Source organism: Pleurodeles waltl, chromosome 3_2, assembly GCF_031143425.1.
Source record: "Pleurodeles waltl isolate 20211129_DDA chromosome 3_2, aPleWal1.hap1.20221129, whole genome shotgun sequence".
Classification (NCBI taxonomy): Eukaryota; Metazoa; Chordata; class Amphibia; order Caudata; family Salamandridae; genus Pleurodeles; species Pleurodeles waltl.
In genome coordinates, this window is record NC_090441.1 from 116,315,225 (window position 1) to 116,331,735 (window position 16,511).

At 43.9% G+C, this 16,511-nt stretch overlaps 1 protein-coding gene across 1 annotated transcript in view; it reads right to left on the minus strand.

Moving 5' to 3' along the window:
• Positions 1-6,170: 6,170 nt before the first annotated feature.
• LOC138286550 (S-adenosyl-L-methionine-dependent tRNA 4-demethylwyosine synthase TYW1-like) overlaps positions 6,171-16,511 on the minus strand; it is a 490,050-nt gene continuing 479,709 nt past the window's right edge. The window contains exon 16 of the mRNA XM_069226929.1: positions 6,171-7,366. Coding sequence (XP_069083030.1) covers positions 7,148-7,366 — 219 coding nt within the window. The 3' untranslated portion in view covers positions 6,171-7,147. The remainder of the gene's footprint in view (positions 7,367-16,511) is intronic.

Below are 16,511 nucleotides of genomic sequence, written 5' to 3' on the forward strand. Positions count from 1 at the left end.
GGGGAGGAAGGAGAGAACCTGCATTTTTGGTCCTGGGCTCAGGAGCCTTACAGGGAAACCTACCAAACCCAGACATTTCTGAATACTAGACACCCGAGGGAGTCTAGGGAGGTGTGACTTGCGTGGATACCCCAGTGTTTTCTTACCCAGAATCCTCAGCAAACCTCAAATTTAGCTAAAAACAATCACATTTTTCCCACATTTCTGTGTGGGATCACCGCACCGGGACAATTTTCCTACCACCCAACGTTTCCCTCAGTCAACCGGTAAAAATGATACTTCACTTGTGTAGGTGGGCCAAGTGCCTGTTACAGGGCAGAGACAAAAACATGTCAAAATTGAGGGGGAACCAAAGCGGGTCCAATAGGGCAGTTTGAAAAAAAAACATTTTTAGGCTGACAAGTGGGGCAGAATTTTCATCGGTATAGATGAGACAATGCTGGGTGGTAGGAATGTTGTGGATTCCTACAGATTCCGGAAGGTTCCATCACAAAAATATGGGGAAAAATGTGTGTTTTCCAGCAAAGTTGGAGATTTGCAGGACATTGTGGGTAAGAAAATGGTGCGGGGTGCATGTGAAGTACACCACCCTGGAATCACCCAGGTGTTTAGTTTTCAGATGTCTAGCTCTTGTGGATTTTTCTACATGGCAGCGTCCCAAAGTCCAAAAAGTGCAGCCCTCACCATTCCAAGTGGGACGATTTTGAGAGTTAGCCAAGCTCTCATGTCCCAAAAAATGTAAAACCAAAACCCAAAATAGTCCTCTTGCTTGCTGTGGGAAGATGTTTTAGTGTGCGGGGGTGAGCTGAAACACTGTTACCCTCTTCAGTTGGGGTGGGGGGCATAACCAGGCCCATACTGGTTGGTAGCCACCACCCCACTATTTCTTTTTTTAATTCCCTGGTATCTAGTAGACTTTCTGTCCCCCGCCCCCTCCCAGGAGGTGTGGATTGGGGACAATTGCCCCATCTGCCCACTGGTGGGCAGAACAACTTTGGCCCCATTTATTTGGGGTGGGGGTATGGCCATACCCCCACCCTCCTGATTTGAAACAACAATCTTCCCTGGCCTGCCCTTGGGGGCAGATATGACCAATAGTAATGTGCCCCCATGGGGAGCTACCCTTGCCCAAAGGGCTGCCCCTCTCTCAAACAAAACACACACATACACACCAATCCCTGGTGCCTAAGTGGTTTCTGCCCCCCTCGGGGGCAAACTGGCCCAATAGAAATAGGCCGATCTGCCCCCAAGGGGAGCAGAAATGGCCTAAAATAAATTTGCCCCCAGGGGAGCGACCCTTGCCTAAGGGGTCGCTCCCCATGCGTGAAATTGGCACAAAAAAAATCCCAGGGGCCCACTGGTTTCTGCACCCTTTGGGGGAAGGTCGGCCTAATAAAAATATTCAAAATTAAAAATATTTTGCCCTCCTGGGGAGCAGCCCTTGCCCGGGGGGGGAGTGGGTGGGGTGGAAGGGGATGTGATTCCCCTTCCATACCTGCCCTGAGGAGGGGGTGTTCGAGGCCCTAAGGGGGAGCGCTAGCGCTTTCCCCGATAGCCCCTACCTGGACATAAAGGTTTTATCCTGGGCACCAGAGTGGTGCTGCCCAGGACGTAACCGTTAAGTCCAGGGCACACGAGGGGTTAAGATGCTGGGCCTGGCAACCTGTAGGAGTAAACCACATGATCTATATGCGGTTGTAAGCCAGGACATTATAAGGATTCAATTATAGAATGGCGATTCAGAAGATATAATTGACCTCAGCCCAATACACTATGTAATCCGTAGCTCACTAAGATGGTTGTTACTTAAGGATGATGTGTTTGCATATATATTGGATGTATACTGAATACAATTTCAATACAATTAAGTGTAAAAACAAAATCTAGGCTGGTGGTTACAGTGGTAAGTTCTATATTGTTTTGGCTCACATTTAATCCCTAAACGAAATACTTTATACAGACATATAGCTCAAGCTTAGGATGACATCTTCAATGAAACACTAAGGACCATACTCTGAAAACTGTTCCTGTATTAACATACCAAATGCACCATTAACCCTCTCAAACCTTTCATTTGTACCAAAGCACAAATTGGGTATACTGTTAAAAGGACCAGGTCACCGTTATCTCTAAGCCAGACAAGGTCCCTCTGCATTGTTCCTCAGATAGAAAATCTTCCTCAATAATACAACTTGGTATTTGGTTTGTCTTACAGATGATTGCAGTTAAGCAGTCAACTATTTTCAATTTTCCATTTTAATCTCAAATATCAAGAAATGTAGACACCCAAAAAAGGAGAGAACGTGTATTTGAGAAACAAAAACTACAGGTCTTAACTTAGTACAAAACACGTCACCCCACTTTTTTTTTTTAAATCCATGATGTAAATTCGGAATCGAATATAACAAACCCATGAGTGAAAAACGTAACATTTTTCAAAACAAAATGGCCACTCTCGCTCAGTCAGTAGTCTAGAAAACCTAAAAACAGTTTATCAATAGACATATTCAATGAAAGTCTTCGATACAAAAACACAAATTGACACAGCCAGAAACTGACTCAAAACTGTCTGAAATTGTCAAACTTGTCACTAATCCTACAATTTGTTTGACAATTAATGGCCCCACAATTACAACTACTGAGGAATTTACTCAATTCTTTGACAAGAACAAAATCCATCAGTGTTCCTTACCATATCTACTTGAAAGCCTGCTTGTTTTTTCAATACGCAGGAAAATGTGAAGAACCTGCCAAACTTTCAATGAAATCATTCCAAATGATTTGACCAAGAACATATAGCTAAAGTAAAATTCGTTCACAGATCAATTTCTTGCGCCGCTAGCTAAAGACATGATATCTCATCTTGCAGTCGACTAGACAAAGTCAGTAAAAGTACCACTTCCTCACAATGTATTTCCTTCTCTTAAAGTACATCAAGTTTAATTTCTGCCAAAAGAAACCTCGGATGACTATGAGGACCTCAACATTTTCTAAATAATATTAGGTCTTCACTTCTTAGTGAAGGCAAGGGAAAGCTGCATTTATGGAACATTAATGACAATACCCTACCGGAATTTCTGTATGGCTTCCAACCAAGACATAGTACAGAGACAGCCTTGCTTTTGATGTTTGATGAAGTCTTACGCATTTTATAATGGTAAATCGGCCTATTTATTCATCTTGACTTGTTGGCTGCTTTAGGCAGGATTAATTACAGAAGATATTGACACCAGAGATTAATTCATAGGCATTGATGTAAAAGTACTAAGCTGATCTCAGCAGGCAGATAACTCATTTCATCTCACATAAGGGGTGTACCAACCCTTTTACGATCTACTGTGAACCCCTCAGGATAGCCTCAAAAATGTAGGAATTTCCTATCACCAATATGTAGAAGACGCCTGATAATGGCTCAACAAATCTGGGTCAGGTCTATTCCTGCACAGGTGCAGCACTGGTTGTAACCCAATATTTATCACTGGAAATGGACAGGCACACAATTGCCTGCCTTTTCCAGAAAAAGCTGAAGGTTGTGGAACTAAGTTCACTACCTACTTCTGGCAGCAAAGTTAATTATGACAGGTAAGGACTGCTGAGACGAGAACCAGGGGTAGCATGCTGCCCTTCCTTGTGTATTAAATAAAGTCCCCGAGGATTAGCCCACTCGCAACAGTTACTCTCTGCTTCAATTTATGTTTTTTCACCATTTGTCATTTCCTCAACATTTATAAGCTAATACGACGCAGGGCATTATGTTGGAGCTCGTCCAATATGACGTTCGAACTCAATAGTTGGCTAAAAAATTGATATTGCATCAGCCCTGAGGAAGTCGTGGGTTATTCCCTTAGACGAAACATGTGTTGGCTCTGGTATATTTGAAATCCAACGTCTATGTACATAGAAGGACAAGATTTGTGCTTGAAACAAATAAACTGCATACTGGTTGAATCCCACGGAAGAACTGCGACGTTTGTATCATAAAATCTGATTTTCTTCATGACAATGTATTTTGGACTATGATGTTTCATCTTTACATGATCAAGATATTTCTATATGGACTATAAATCACCAACGAAAGATATGCACTAATTTACTTAAGCGTGTGGCCCTATGTTAGTAATTTTGCCTGATTAACATTGTTTTTCAGGTTAAGGGATGAGGGTGTTTTCCCTTATGAGAGCACCGCTTTATTGATATTTATGCAATCTTATGTGTGCCGACTGGGTCTTTGAGCACCACATTTCTCCTGTATCTAACACCCCTCCCCTTTTTGCATTTCCCAGAGGACTCTTGCCTGTATCTTTACAGCGAGTCAACTTAGGGTAATTACAAACTTTTTCATGAAGTGCGTAATCTAGCTTGAGCCATATTAATTACGGTGCTGACTTAGAACTATGAGTCCAGGAGATGACTGTCATCAGTGGCCTCTCCTTTGCTGTAAGAGAAACTTCCAATATTAGTTATGCTACCTGTTGACTATTATTACTAGCTCCTGCATGACAAACTGGGTCAACAGCCCCTTTCCCTTAACCCCCTCTTCCCCACCACCAGAGTTCTCGAGCCACATTAGTAAGGATGCTGGTCTAGATTTTACATATGAACTTCTTGGATATAATTGCATTCCAGATTAGTTTACAGATGCTATTGTCAGGGAACACCCATGACGTAAAAGCAGATACGTGTCAGGAGCAGGGAAGATAATGTAGATAGGACACTCATCTGTCCATGAAATGCCCAGTCTATTGACACAGGGCCTGATTTAGAGTTTGACAGAGGGATACTCCACCACAAACGTGACGGATATCCCGTCCGACATATTACGATCCCATTATAGCGTATGGAGATCATAAGACGGTGGATGGGATATCTGTCACATTTTGGGACGGACTAACCTGTCACCAAACTCTAAATTAGGCCTATAGTCTTGAAATGATCCACTTTTATTAGATACTTCATTATTTGCTGAATTTGCATGAGCAGGAATGATGAAACACTGAGAAAGGACTAGACTGCACCATTAACGCCTCTCCAAATCTTCCATTTCCGGTGAAGCATTGAATTGAGTATTCTGTTAAAAAGTACCATTCACAGAAATGTAGCACTTATATTACAAAAAACACATAATATTCCCACTCAACAGAATTGGTAAAGAGGTCAAGAAATGAGCAGATCAAAATGTGCTCATGCGGTTGGATTATTTGAGTGACAAGATGCCTGTTCAGGGGAATCGCTTTCAGAAGAGGGGTGCAATCGCCATCGATATTCTTCTTCAAGTGAAACCACTTCTCTATGAATCCATTTTGTAAGATTAATTAGAGCTGGCCACAAATGTATTTCGTTAAACTAAAGAATGGCAGTTAACTGGACAGAAGCACTCTTCTCAAAGAACTACACGCTAAGTTAGATCATTCTTGAAAAACGGTACTGGAGCAAATATACTTACTGTGTTAAAAACAAAAGGTCTTCTCGATCTGTTACACTTGACAATGAAAAGTAATGCCAACAACTGAAACACTCCACACAGACTCAGTTATCTGTGAGACAGCCAAGCAAAAAACATTTTTGGGAATCATGTTCACACTATGGTGATCGGAACTGACGTGGCTACCACTCACTGCACATACAGCATAGAGGTTGAGTTAATAAAGCAAGCATAATAAAATAACTTATTTTCCAAAAATAATAGCAAGAGGTAGCCCCATGCTAGCAGAAAAGCAGAAGCATGTGACTGGCACAAGTTACAATACAAACAGCAGCACCTGCTGCAGATTTTCTACTGGGTTTGAACAACTGCACTGCAGAAACAAAACGTCCCGCAAAACACCTCAACCAGACGACATCTGCGAGAGAGGACCGTGGGGAACATACACAAGTTAGATGCACAACCTCCCGATGCCAACTTACACCGAGGAACCTGCGTGGGGGAAGCTCAGTCAAGTGGTATTGCCCAATTTCAATAGAGCAATCATTATATTCTGGTATTTGTAGACCAGCTTTTCATTAACAAAATACTGTTCATATGTCACACAATATTTGAGGAAAGCACGTGCCAAAAACATTATAAACTTGTCGACCTAAGGCAGTCAACTGGCTGTATTTCTGATTCTGGTTAAATGTGCTGGAAGCAGTGCTGGTGAGGGTTGTGAGACACTTATAAATGATCAACTACAAACAATTTTTGAATTTTATTTTCCTGTCCTCTAAATTTATACAGAACTTTAGGCTTAACAAGTCCTTAAACTAAAACATATTTGAGGTCTGCCTCTCAATATACAAAAGTGTGTGTGGTTGCACACACTTAATTGGTAGAAATAGGTAGAGGTAAACAAAAAAATTAAAAAACACACATCAGCATCGGACTTGCATTATTTCCCACAAATGCATTTTGGAGGCCGGTAAAAACCTCCTTCAATATCTGGTACGCCACTTTCATAAATTTTATGTAAAAGTCACACAAAATCCAATTCATTAATGTACTATCCTGGATAAATATTTTAAATAATCATGGATGTTTCAAGATTAAAACAAGGTGAGATGACTTATACACCACCACAAGGGGCTCATCTCACAGGATGAGGTCGATGAACTAGGTTGAGGACAATTTCTTGAGCAGAAGTAACAGTATGTTCTGATGACGTCTCTTTTGACCACAAGTTATTATATTGAGTTATCTATTAAAAAAATCAGCCATTCGAGGCTCTGAATAATGGGGCAACCCTTAATATTGCTCCCCATCCGCCCTGTCAATTCACAAACATAAATCCACATAATACCCATTTTACTGTAAAAGTCACTTTCGACTTTAAATCTAAATGTTTGCACTTCATTTTATACTGCGTGCTTCACTTTTTTTTTTAGTAAATGGTAAATTACAAAGTCTATAACAAATGTAATTACCATTTGCACTTTTGCCAGAGATTGTCCCATCAAGTTTTATTTATATTTTCAGCTCGTTCATTGTGCGGATTGCGTCCAACATTAAGGTTGAGAGTACCTTAAAGGAAACGCAGAACTGCTGGTGTGGCTGCTGAACAAACATTGCACTTGGCCAGAATCGATTTTGAAGACTCTTCTTTGAAGCAAAAAAAATATAAAAACTAAAAAGCCCCAGTAAACAGTTCAGGGTAACAAAAGCACAACCACAGCATCAACACCCAGAGATATCTTTGGCTTTCTTCCTCTGAAAACGCGTGTCCACAGGATCAAAGCCCCTCTCGTTGGCCCCAAACAATGCCCAAGATGGAGTTTTTGCCATGTAATCCAGCGCAGAGAAGACCTTGTTTCCTTCATTCTCTTGGTTTTGTGCAATGAGCTCCTGGAAACGATCGTAATCAATCCATGTCCACCATTCGCCGTCAATCTTAAACTATAGGATGCAAGAAATATGGACGTTTGATTAGAGCCATGTACAAAGGACTACATGTGATCAACAGCCAGCCTCTCTCACAAGATAAAACTGCATGTGTTTCTATAGGAAGAGCTTCAAGACAATAAGTCTCCTGTGACTTACTAGCTCAAGGGACAAATGAAGGGCATCTTGGAAATACAAACCTCTATCTTACACCTGAATCATCTTCATGCGCATAAAGATTTGCATATGGCATGCAGAATAACAGACAGAACTGACTGACATGCAAGTTACTGGACAACAACAAAATAAATCTAAATTTTCAAGTAAATAGAGAAAAATGAGTCATCATTAACGTCTTTGATAATTAGCATCAGTTGGCATCACAAAAAGTTTATGTATCTAATGAATCCCTACTCCCCACTAGATCTGTAGCTGAAATACTGTTTTTAATTGCTGCCAATCAAGCGGGAATTTTATTTTTTGGCTTGATACTCCAGCTTTCACATAGGGTGCCAAACATGAAATTTCAACAATGCTAAACGGGGACATTTGGAAAATTTGAACAAGTTACTTAGCTTTGTTAACGCTTTCTGGTGGATACTCCCAACAATTTATTCCTCAATCTTTTGAATCGCTCTAGGTGGCACACTGGATCTGGAAAATCTTCCTGTAATAGGTCCTGTGTGCTGGCAGGTGGTACCATTGGACTGTATGGTGACGCTGTCCTGCCTCTTCAGCTCCATGCCATCATTGCCAAATAGGACCACTCCTGCGGAGTGACTCCGTTTCACAAATCAACTTTTGGCCTGACAAAATTAGTGTCCGACAGTTCGTGCAACGTAAATTGGGACCTATGCCTTAACAGAAGTCCCCTCCGCAGACCATGGATGAGGGTGGGCAGGCAGTGTAATAAGAGAAAGCACATCACAGAAGGTAAGTAATTAATTCTTCTGACGGATCCTTCTAACTACAGATGCCTAAACTTTAAAATCCATACCAAAGCGGAATGCTCCAATCAGAGTCGGTCTGAAAAGTGGACTTCACGTGTGACACTCCTGCAGGACCAACTAGGCAAAATGGCCTTCCCTACGGACCTGAAAAACCCTACTGTAGGTGTCAGGTGAAGGTATGGACCAACGCCCGCATGGCAGCTTGGCATATGTCGATTTCACAAATGCCTCAATCAGTTGTCATAACAACAGCAGCTCCTGCCTTGGCGAAAAGAGCCCAGGAGGCTCCTTCTTGGATAAAACCAGGAAGGATTCTCTACGTAAGGTTCTCTTCTGAACTGTACTGCCTTTCCTCACATTGACACATTCAACACAAAGTTGGGCATCCACCCGGTGCTCCTTAGCTCTAACACTATAAAAAGTAACTGCCACCTTAACCTTAGGAGCCAGCCGGTAAAGCTTCTCATCCTCCTTATAGATATCGTACAGGATCAAAAGCAGGAACCATGATGGACTACCCCACATGGAATGGTGCCATCACTTTTGGAAGAAGGGAGGCCTTGGTCCTCAGTACCAACTTATCAGGAAGGAGTGTGGTAAATGGCAAATGCACAAACAGTACTTGCAGTTTACTGATGCGAGGCGCAGAAGTGATCGCAGTCAGGAATGTTGTCTTAAGAGTTCAGTATACAGCTGTTCATGAGCTCAAACTGGGTACACATCAAGGTCCCATTGTGGCAAATGAATGACAGATGGAAACGTATGTAAGCCTTTTTAAGACATTCATCATAAGACATTAAGCAAAAAGGGCTGATCATGTAAACGCAAAAGGCCAAAATGGCCAAAGCATAACCTTTAACAGTACCCAGAGCAAAGCCTTGCATGATTAAGAGCAAAATGAATAGAACATCAGAAGTTGAGGAGAGTTGGGCCATTCTTTTTTCACACCATGCCTTGACCTAGGTGGATGGGTAGAGTGTGCAAAAATTCACATGCACCACCTACGATGGCAGGTCAAAAGACCACTCAGCTGGTTCTGCCTTATCTACATGCATGCTGGTGTAGATTGTTGAAGTTCAGGTGCAGAACTCTGCCCTGTTGCGGCGACTCTACATTCTTCCGAAGTGATAGGCAAATGCTCAGGTTTAATAGACCCTGATACCACAATCTCCGAGCCCGATAAAGGGAGGATTCGGAGGAGCTGAGGTAGGTCCCACATGACCTTTTTTTTAAACTCAGGGGAGAAACAGAGGGGAACGGAGTCCTCAGGAAGGCAGAACGCATTTTCCAGAGACACTAAGCATTCTTTTTGAAATCGAAAAGATAAACCAAAAGCACACCCGACTCTGAAGACCACTTGAGTTACCTCCGGGTGCAGTATCCTACTGAGTTAGTCTACACTAATGTAGAGGGAAACCCACCAGGTGATTGACCTTCAGGGATATCGTTTGAAGGTACATCCACAGCAACAGCCACAGCAACAGCCACAGGCTCAGAGCCTACAGGCACATAGCATAAGACCCCACACTAACCTTCCTGTTGCAGTTCCAAATGGCAGTTGTGTTGTCCATCAGGACCTGAACAGACCTGTACCTGAAGGACGGCAGAAAGAGCTTGAGGATAAAAGGATAGCACACAGCAAAGGCTGATTGGCCGCTGCTGCTCCACCTGAGATCAGAGTCCTCTGATCTCCACTTCATTCAAGCAACTCCCCAGTCTAGAGACAATGCATCTGTCACCACCATGAGGCTTGGATCGGACATTTCATGTTGGAATCAGTTATCCACCACTGGTCTAGCACAGCCTCACCCAAAATGCAGATGGTGGCACCTCCAGGGATCGGGGTGCCTTTCAGGCAATGTTCCCAATGTTGGGCCCACTGAAGGAGGTTCCACTGCATGGTCCGAATATGCCACCAGGCAAGAGGCAACAGAAGGATGCATAAGGCCAGAAGATAAAGAAGCCTCCGAACCATCCAGGAACAAGGCTGAAACATCAGGATCATAGCCAGGGCTCCCTGAGGGGGAGGAAAAGCTCTCATTGCTCTGGTGTCCAGGATGGGCTCTTTAAAGGTAATCCTTCTGCACCCGATGGAAATGGGACATTGTCATACTGATTGAGAATACACGGACAGGAGAGTTGTCTTCTCTAGGTGGTCTTCAACTGACTGAGGCAAACGTGCTTTTAGCAGCTAATCGATGAGGTACTGGAATACATGTATTAACAACCTGCAAAGGTGGGCAGTAATCACTGACACCACCTCTGTGGACACCCAAAGGGTGTGGACCGAGAGCACAGCCGGGTAATGAAGGTGTTCAGGCACCAAAGTAAACTGTAAGAAACGTTGGTGGGACTGCACAACTGGCACATGAAAGTAGAAGTCCTGTAGGTCAAAGGATACAGGCCAGTCTCTGGGATCCAAGGCAGGCCTGACCTAGGCCAAAGCCAGCATTTTCAATCTGCTCTTCCTTAGGAAAGCGACCAATAACCTGTGGTAAAAGGTTTGCTTTAGCACCACATTCTTCTCCACTATGAAGCAGTGTTTGTTGGAAGCAGTGTGCCAGGAACCTTCAGTGTCACACCCTTGCCAAAATGTCTTAACTTCTCCAGCCAGGATGGAGGCATGATCCACCAAGGTCTGGCAGCAAAACTGGAGGAATGTGGGGAGGGGATGGACAAAAACAGATGGGTGTAACCCAATTGTACAGCTTGAAGGACCCAATGGTCAGAGGTAAATGCACACCAGCCGGGCAGGCAAAAAGGAGTCCCAGGCAACCACTGGACGCACAGTTAAATATTGTACATTGGCGGCAAATGAAGAGGCGCAAGAGGAGTGCTGCCAAAATCCCTACCTTTACAGCCATGAAAAGGGTGGCCAGACAGACTAAGTTATCCTTGAAGCAGAACTTTTCGCTATCAGATTGCTGAGAAACTGCTGTTAAACCTGTCAGCCTGAGGGGTCTTCCCCCAAACTTTTTGCCTTCACCGCCACTATTTTTGCTCGTTTTGCTGGACTTGGACTCTGGGCACTTTACCATTTCTAACCAGTGCTATAGTGCTTGTACTCGCTCCTGAAAACATTGGATTATACCCAATTTACATATTTAAGTTACTTCTAAGTCCCTAATGAAGAGGTACTAACTGTGCCCAGAGCCTGTAAACTAAATCCTACTAGTGGGTGTGCAGCAATGATTGTGCCACCCACTTAAGAAGCACTTTAAACATGTCTCGGGCCCGCCACTGTAGCCTGTGTGTGCAGTTTTAAACTGCCATTTCCACCTTTTACCAGTCCCAAACCTTCCTTTTTGATAAGTGCAAGTCATCCCAAGGGTAGGTCCTGGACAGCACAGAGGTTAGAGTGCACTGTATTTAAAACGTAGTGTATGCACTTTTAAGTTTTACATGTGGTGGTAGTGAAAACTCTTCAATTCGTTTTTCACTCCTGAAAGTCCTACCTCTCCCATAGAATGTGGAGGTAATCTTATTACAACTAATAAGCTTACATTTCTAAATGGGAAAAGGTAACCAGTTTGTGTTTGGTGTCTTTGGAACTGTAATGAAACATTCTAAGTTATGCTGAAGTCAGATTTTACATTACTATTTTGAAAATGCCACTTTTTGAAAGTTGGAATTTTCCTGCCTTAGCCAATAAGTGCCTGCAGCCTGTCTCTGGGTCACATGTCTGGGTGACATTGACAGTTGGGCTTTGTGTATTCCTCCTAGACCGCCACACACAATAGAGGGCTTAGGTGTATTAGGATGGGCCATCCCTGGCGGGATGGAAGGGAAGAGCTGGGCACAGCTCTACTACAGTCGAATAGGCTGTGCCCGGCCTCCACACAAAGGGCTGCCTACCCCCTGCAGTTAGTCTGGAACCAGGGCAGGGGAGGCAGAGCACCTGTGGACTTAAAAGGAATCCCTATAGAAGCTTCTCCCCCACTTCAAAGGCAGAAATGAATGTAAATATTGGACCTCAGCCAGCACCTCTTTAGTACACTTCTGGACATGTGGATACTCCACAAGGAAGAAGGACTTCTGTGCTGCTAAAAGGACAGCCAATCTGCTGGACTTCTGCACTGAAGGACTGCTGCCCTGCTGTGCTGACCTGCTGCCCTCATGCCTGGGTGAGAAGGACTGGATTTGCGTCTCTTGCACCCAGAACCCAAGAGTGACTCCAAAGGCTAGTTGGTTGGCCTCCTGAGCTAAAGTCTCAGGTGCACAATAGGCTTCCAACAACCTCGCACCTGTACACTGGGATCAAGGAGTCTACCCTACCAAGTGGTGCCACCCCTGTCCTGGACCCTTGGAAGTGGGCCTAAGGTGCTCTATCAGCCTCTGAGGATCAAATGGAAGCAACACATCTGCTCTGCTGTGTGGTGCAACCCGAGTAGAATCGATGCATCACTGCTACTGCATGGATCGGAACCGCTGCAAAGACCCGCATCAAAGCCTTTCAGCGCATTGAAACCACTGCTGCGCAATGGATTCTTGTGCAGGCCTTCGTATCCCTCATGGACTGCAGCCGCAAGACAACACCAGACTTTGCACTGCAGCCTTGCAGCTCCTTGGAACTGATGCATCACCCAGACTTCATACATTGCAAGCCCTCAGACGCAATCCTCGCTGCTGCAGAACCACAGACTTCCTGCATCTCAGAACTGATGGATCGCTTCGGCTATGCAAAACATCTTCGCTGCGGATCCTTACACACTTAAGTTACTTTGTTCAGCGGACCTGACTTGATCCCTGTAGCTAGCCCACGGTCCCTTGCGGCCGGCCTAAACTTGAGACTCTGTCCTGATCCAACGTAACCAGATATCCACAGTTGGCGCTCTGTGGTTTAAAGTGTTGCACAAATACTTTACGCATTGCCTCTAAGTTAAGCTTGAATGCTCTGTGTCAAGCTACCAGGGGGCTGAGCACACGTTAATTTGGGGTTTACTTGTGCCTTACCCTGACAAGGACTGTGGTTGCTGCTTGACCATGGCTCACAGATGCGGACACTCACGGAGTTCTTCAAAATAGATTTATTGTCCAACAAACGTGTTTCGGCTTTTTCACCTTTTTCAATCTTTGTTACGGAAGGGAGGGGGGCCAACTTTCACAGGGTGTGGTGGACCATCTGGAGGTAGGTGCTACAAACATAGGTAATAAGGTCAGAGGCGGCCCCTCCATTAGCGCAGCAAAGGTGGAAAATAAAACGGTAATAACATTAATTTATTACCATTTTATTTTTCCTTTCCCAAGTAAAGCGATGTTTGGGGGTGGGGTCACTGCTGCTGACTGGCAAGCAGGGGAGTGGTGCTCACTCCACCAATTTAGAGTGAGCGCATCATTTTGGCTGGCTGTCTTGCAACGGCCAGCCTGACATGCGCACTACAAACCACTTCACCCAGCTGTCGTAGACAGTTGGTTTGAGAGTAGTCACAGGCCCCCAGTGCCAGCGGGAGCCCTTTAGACAGCAGACCTAGGGCTCAATATATGGCAGCCACCTGCGATTAAACAAAAGGGCACACATGCACGCTTTCAGTTTCACTGTCCATTATATAGGCAAGGTAAATTCAAAGTAAGTCCAAATTGACCCCCTAGCCCGGTGTAGGAGACTGGCACCCGCAGTGTACTGCCCCAGTCTTGGCGCTGCTGCTAGCTCACATGTTGCTGCATAGGTCCTGGGCGATACACAGATGACCTGATGCAATTATTTATTTACAATTGATTGCCATTTGTGAATGAGAGAAGCTGCATGAGCAGCGCAAGGCCCCAAGGACCCAGACATCATGCAACCATTTAAAACTCTGTGTAATCTCTGTTCTGATGATCTCCTGCGGGCACGTCTCTATCCTGTGGCCCCAGTGAAGAAAGCCTGAAGCCTCAGGACTGTCTGCAAGGGTTGTAATGCAGCATTTATATATTTGGTCATCGGGGCACAGAATAAGACCCTTATTATCATTCTCAGCTTACATTAGGATTCAAGAGATTGCAGTGCAGGCATGCCTTAAACTCAGAACAGAAACCACAATGTCACATCATCTACGCTAGCGCCTTACAGAATACCGTAAACCCTGACAGAGCCATTTAAATCCGCGACTTAATGTTAAAAGTGTTGAAGCACACACTCTTACTAGCAACTGAGCACAAACTGCACTCCTCCTGTCCAAGGTTTACACAGGTCGTCACTCTCAGGTTTTACTTGACGATAATTGTCCCTGCACACGTAAACAAGGGTAATAATGCACACAAATTGGGTGTAAATCCCGCCTCCATGCTTTATCTGCACATTTTATATACTTACCTGTACAAGCACCCAAAGCAAATAAATCCCTCCTGCTTGGCTCTAAAGATACCTACTAATGGGCGTTGATTCTCCAAAGTGCCGGGGGTAGTGATATATGGGATAAAGCCCCCCTCCCCCACAGTACGGTATAACGATAGCACTTCCTGCCCATTGTGGGGCGCTGAAGCACATTATCAGATAATTCAATATCAAGTGCTCAAGGGAGTGAGGTGTCCTGTACCCATGCCACGCTATCAGGGCAGATATTGACTTTGTAAATTTCACACAGATTCATTTATGCAAATTATTTAAGGTGGATATCCTGGTTTTTGGACATCGATAAATTTAGTTTAATTGCATAAATATGTGCTCCATTAGGGTTTGGCTTGGTGTCTTCAGCTGCAGAATTCTGTCCTTCCGTACGGGTCACAGTGCACAAGGGAATGGGTGCCCGACGTTGCCCATTTACCATCTGAAGCCCCAAAACAAATTTGAACCACTCAGCAAATGAGCCCTATTTCAGCTCGACAGATTGTGCACCAGCTTCAACGACCAAGCTGTTTTTATATGGGATATGTTAGGAATATACGTTTGTATGAGATGTGGTTGTATTCAGTTTAGCAGGACAAGGTGTGAGAGGGACTTATTCAGTTTCTAAACAACTGGTTGCCCCACCAAATATTTAGGGTACCAGCCACCCCTGTCTAATGTGTTTGCAGGTTAGATTGCTACTCTGCTAAATGTTTGGCAGGCATAGACAAATTTCGGGGGGTTGCCTTACAGCAGCATTGGCTGCAACCACTAATAGCAACATGTGTTGTTGAGGTCCCGCCATATATGGCTTTATTGCTTTTAAAGTTCCAGCACAGCTGTTGATTCATCTGACATCTGAACAGAAGGCCTTCTACTAGCTGCAACAAGTTAAATCTGCAGAACAATTCCCCATGCAGGGCACCAATGAGGACGTTAAAGAGACAGCTGTGACACTACTGTTCAACAACCTGGACAGGTTATCTAGGACTTCCTGCAACCAGTACACACCACACTGAGCAATGGTTGGTAGGAAGCGTTTCTGGTATCAATCAATCTCACAAGATGGGTCAAGGGACAATAAGTGGACACCCAAACCCTCGTTGGTAAAAGAATAACGCACTTAAATAGCATTAGTAAACAGAATATGCATTTAAAATGTGTATTCTAAAATCCTAACTTCGTGCATATGACATGATTCGTAACCACACAGAAAGCAAACAGTAATGCAATGAAGCAATTTTTAAGTAACGAAACCAGGAAACAGGAAAAATGTTAACATTGCTATTATATTTTATAGTCCTAATACCACATCTGTGCTATTTATAGGTGCAATGCAAGTTCTAGCAGATTAGTAAACAAGCTTCCCAATTCTGAGTTTCTAATGTGGTTCACCTTTGCATACCTTTTTTTCCCCCAGAATAATAAGTCCTTCTTGTCCTATATCTGGATAGCAAGCTTGTTATCTCGGTCACAAGCTGTGGATCTGTGGGTAAGAGCAGAGCCCCCGAGTCATCTCTGAAGGCCACCACCAGATGCCAACCTTCGACTGGAGCTGGTGCTGAAGAACTGCCCATCTTGCCCAATAGCTCCTCCCTAACTTAGGGCCTGATATGTGAGGTTTTAGAACACCTGGCCAGGGGACTTGTTGAAAATTATTAAAATGAACTCTAAACAAAGATTACCCCGGGAACTAGTTGAACCGTGTTAGAATAAACACTAAACAAGACTTAACCAGAGTGCTTGGTGAAACTTATTAAAATAAACAATGAAGACTTAGCCACGGAAATTGTTGAAAACTGTTAGAATAAACATCAAACAAATCTGTCCTAACATCCACTGCAGGATTGTTGTGTAATATTCTCTTCTGAAAGATAAAGACTAAAGCCAGCTAACCACCTAGCAA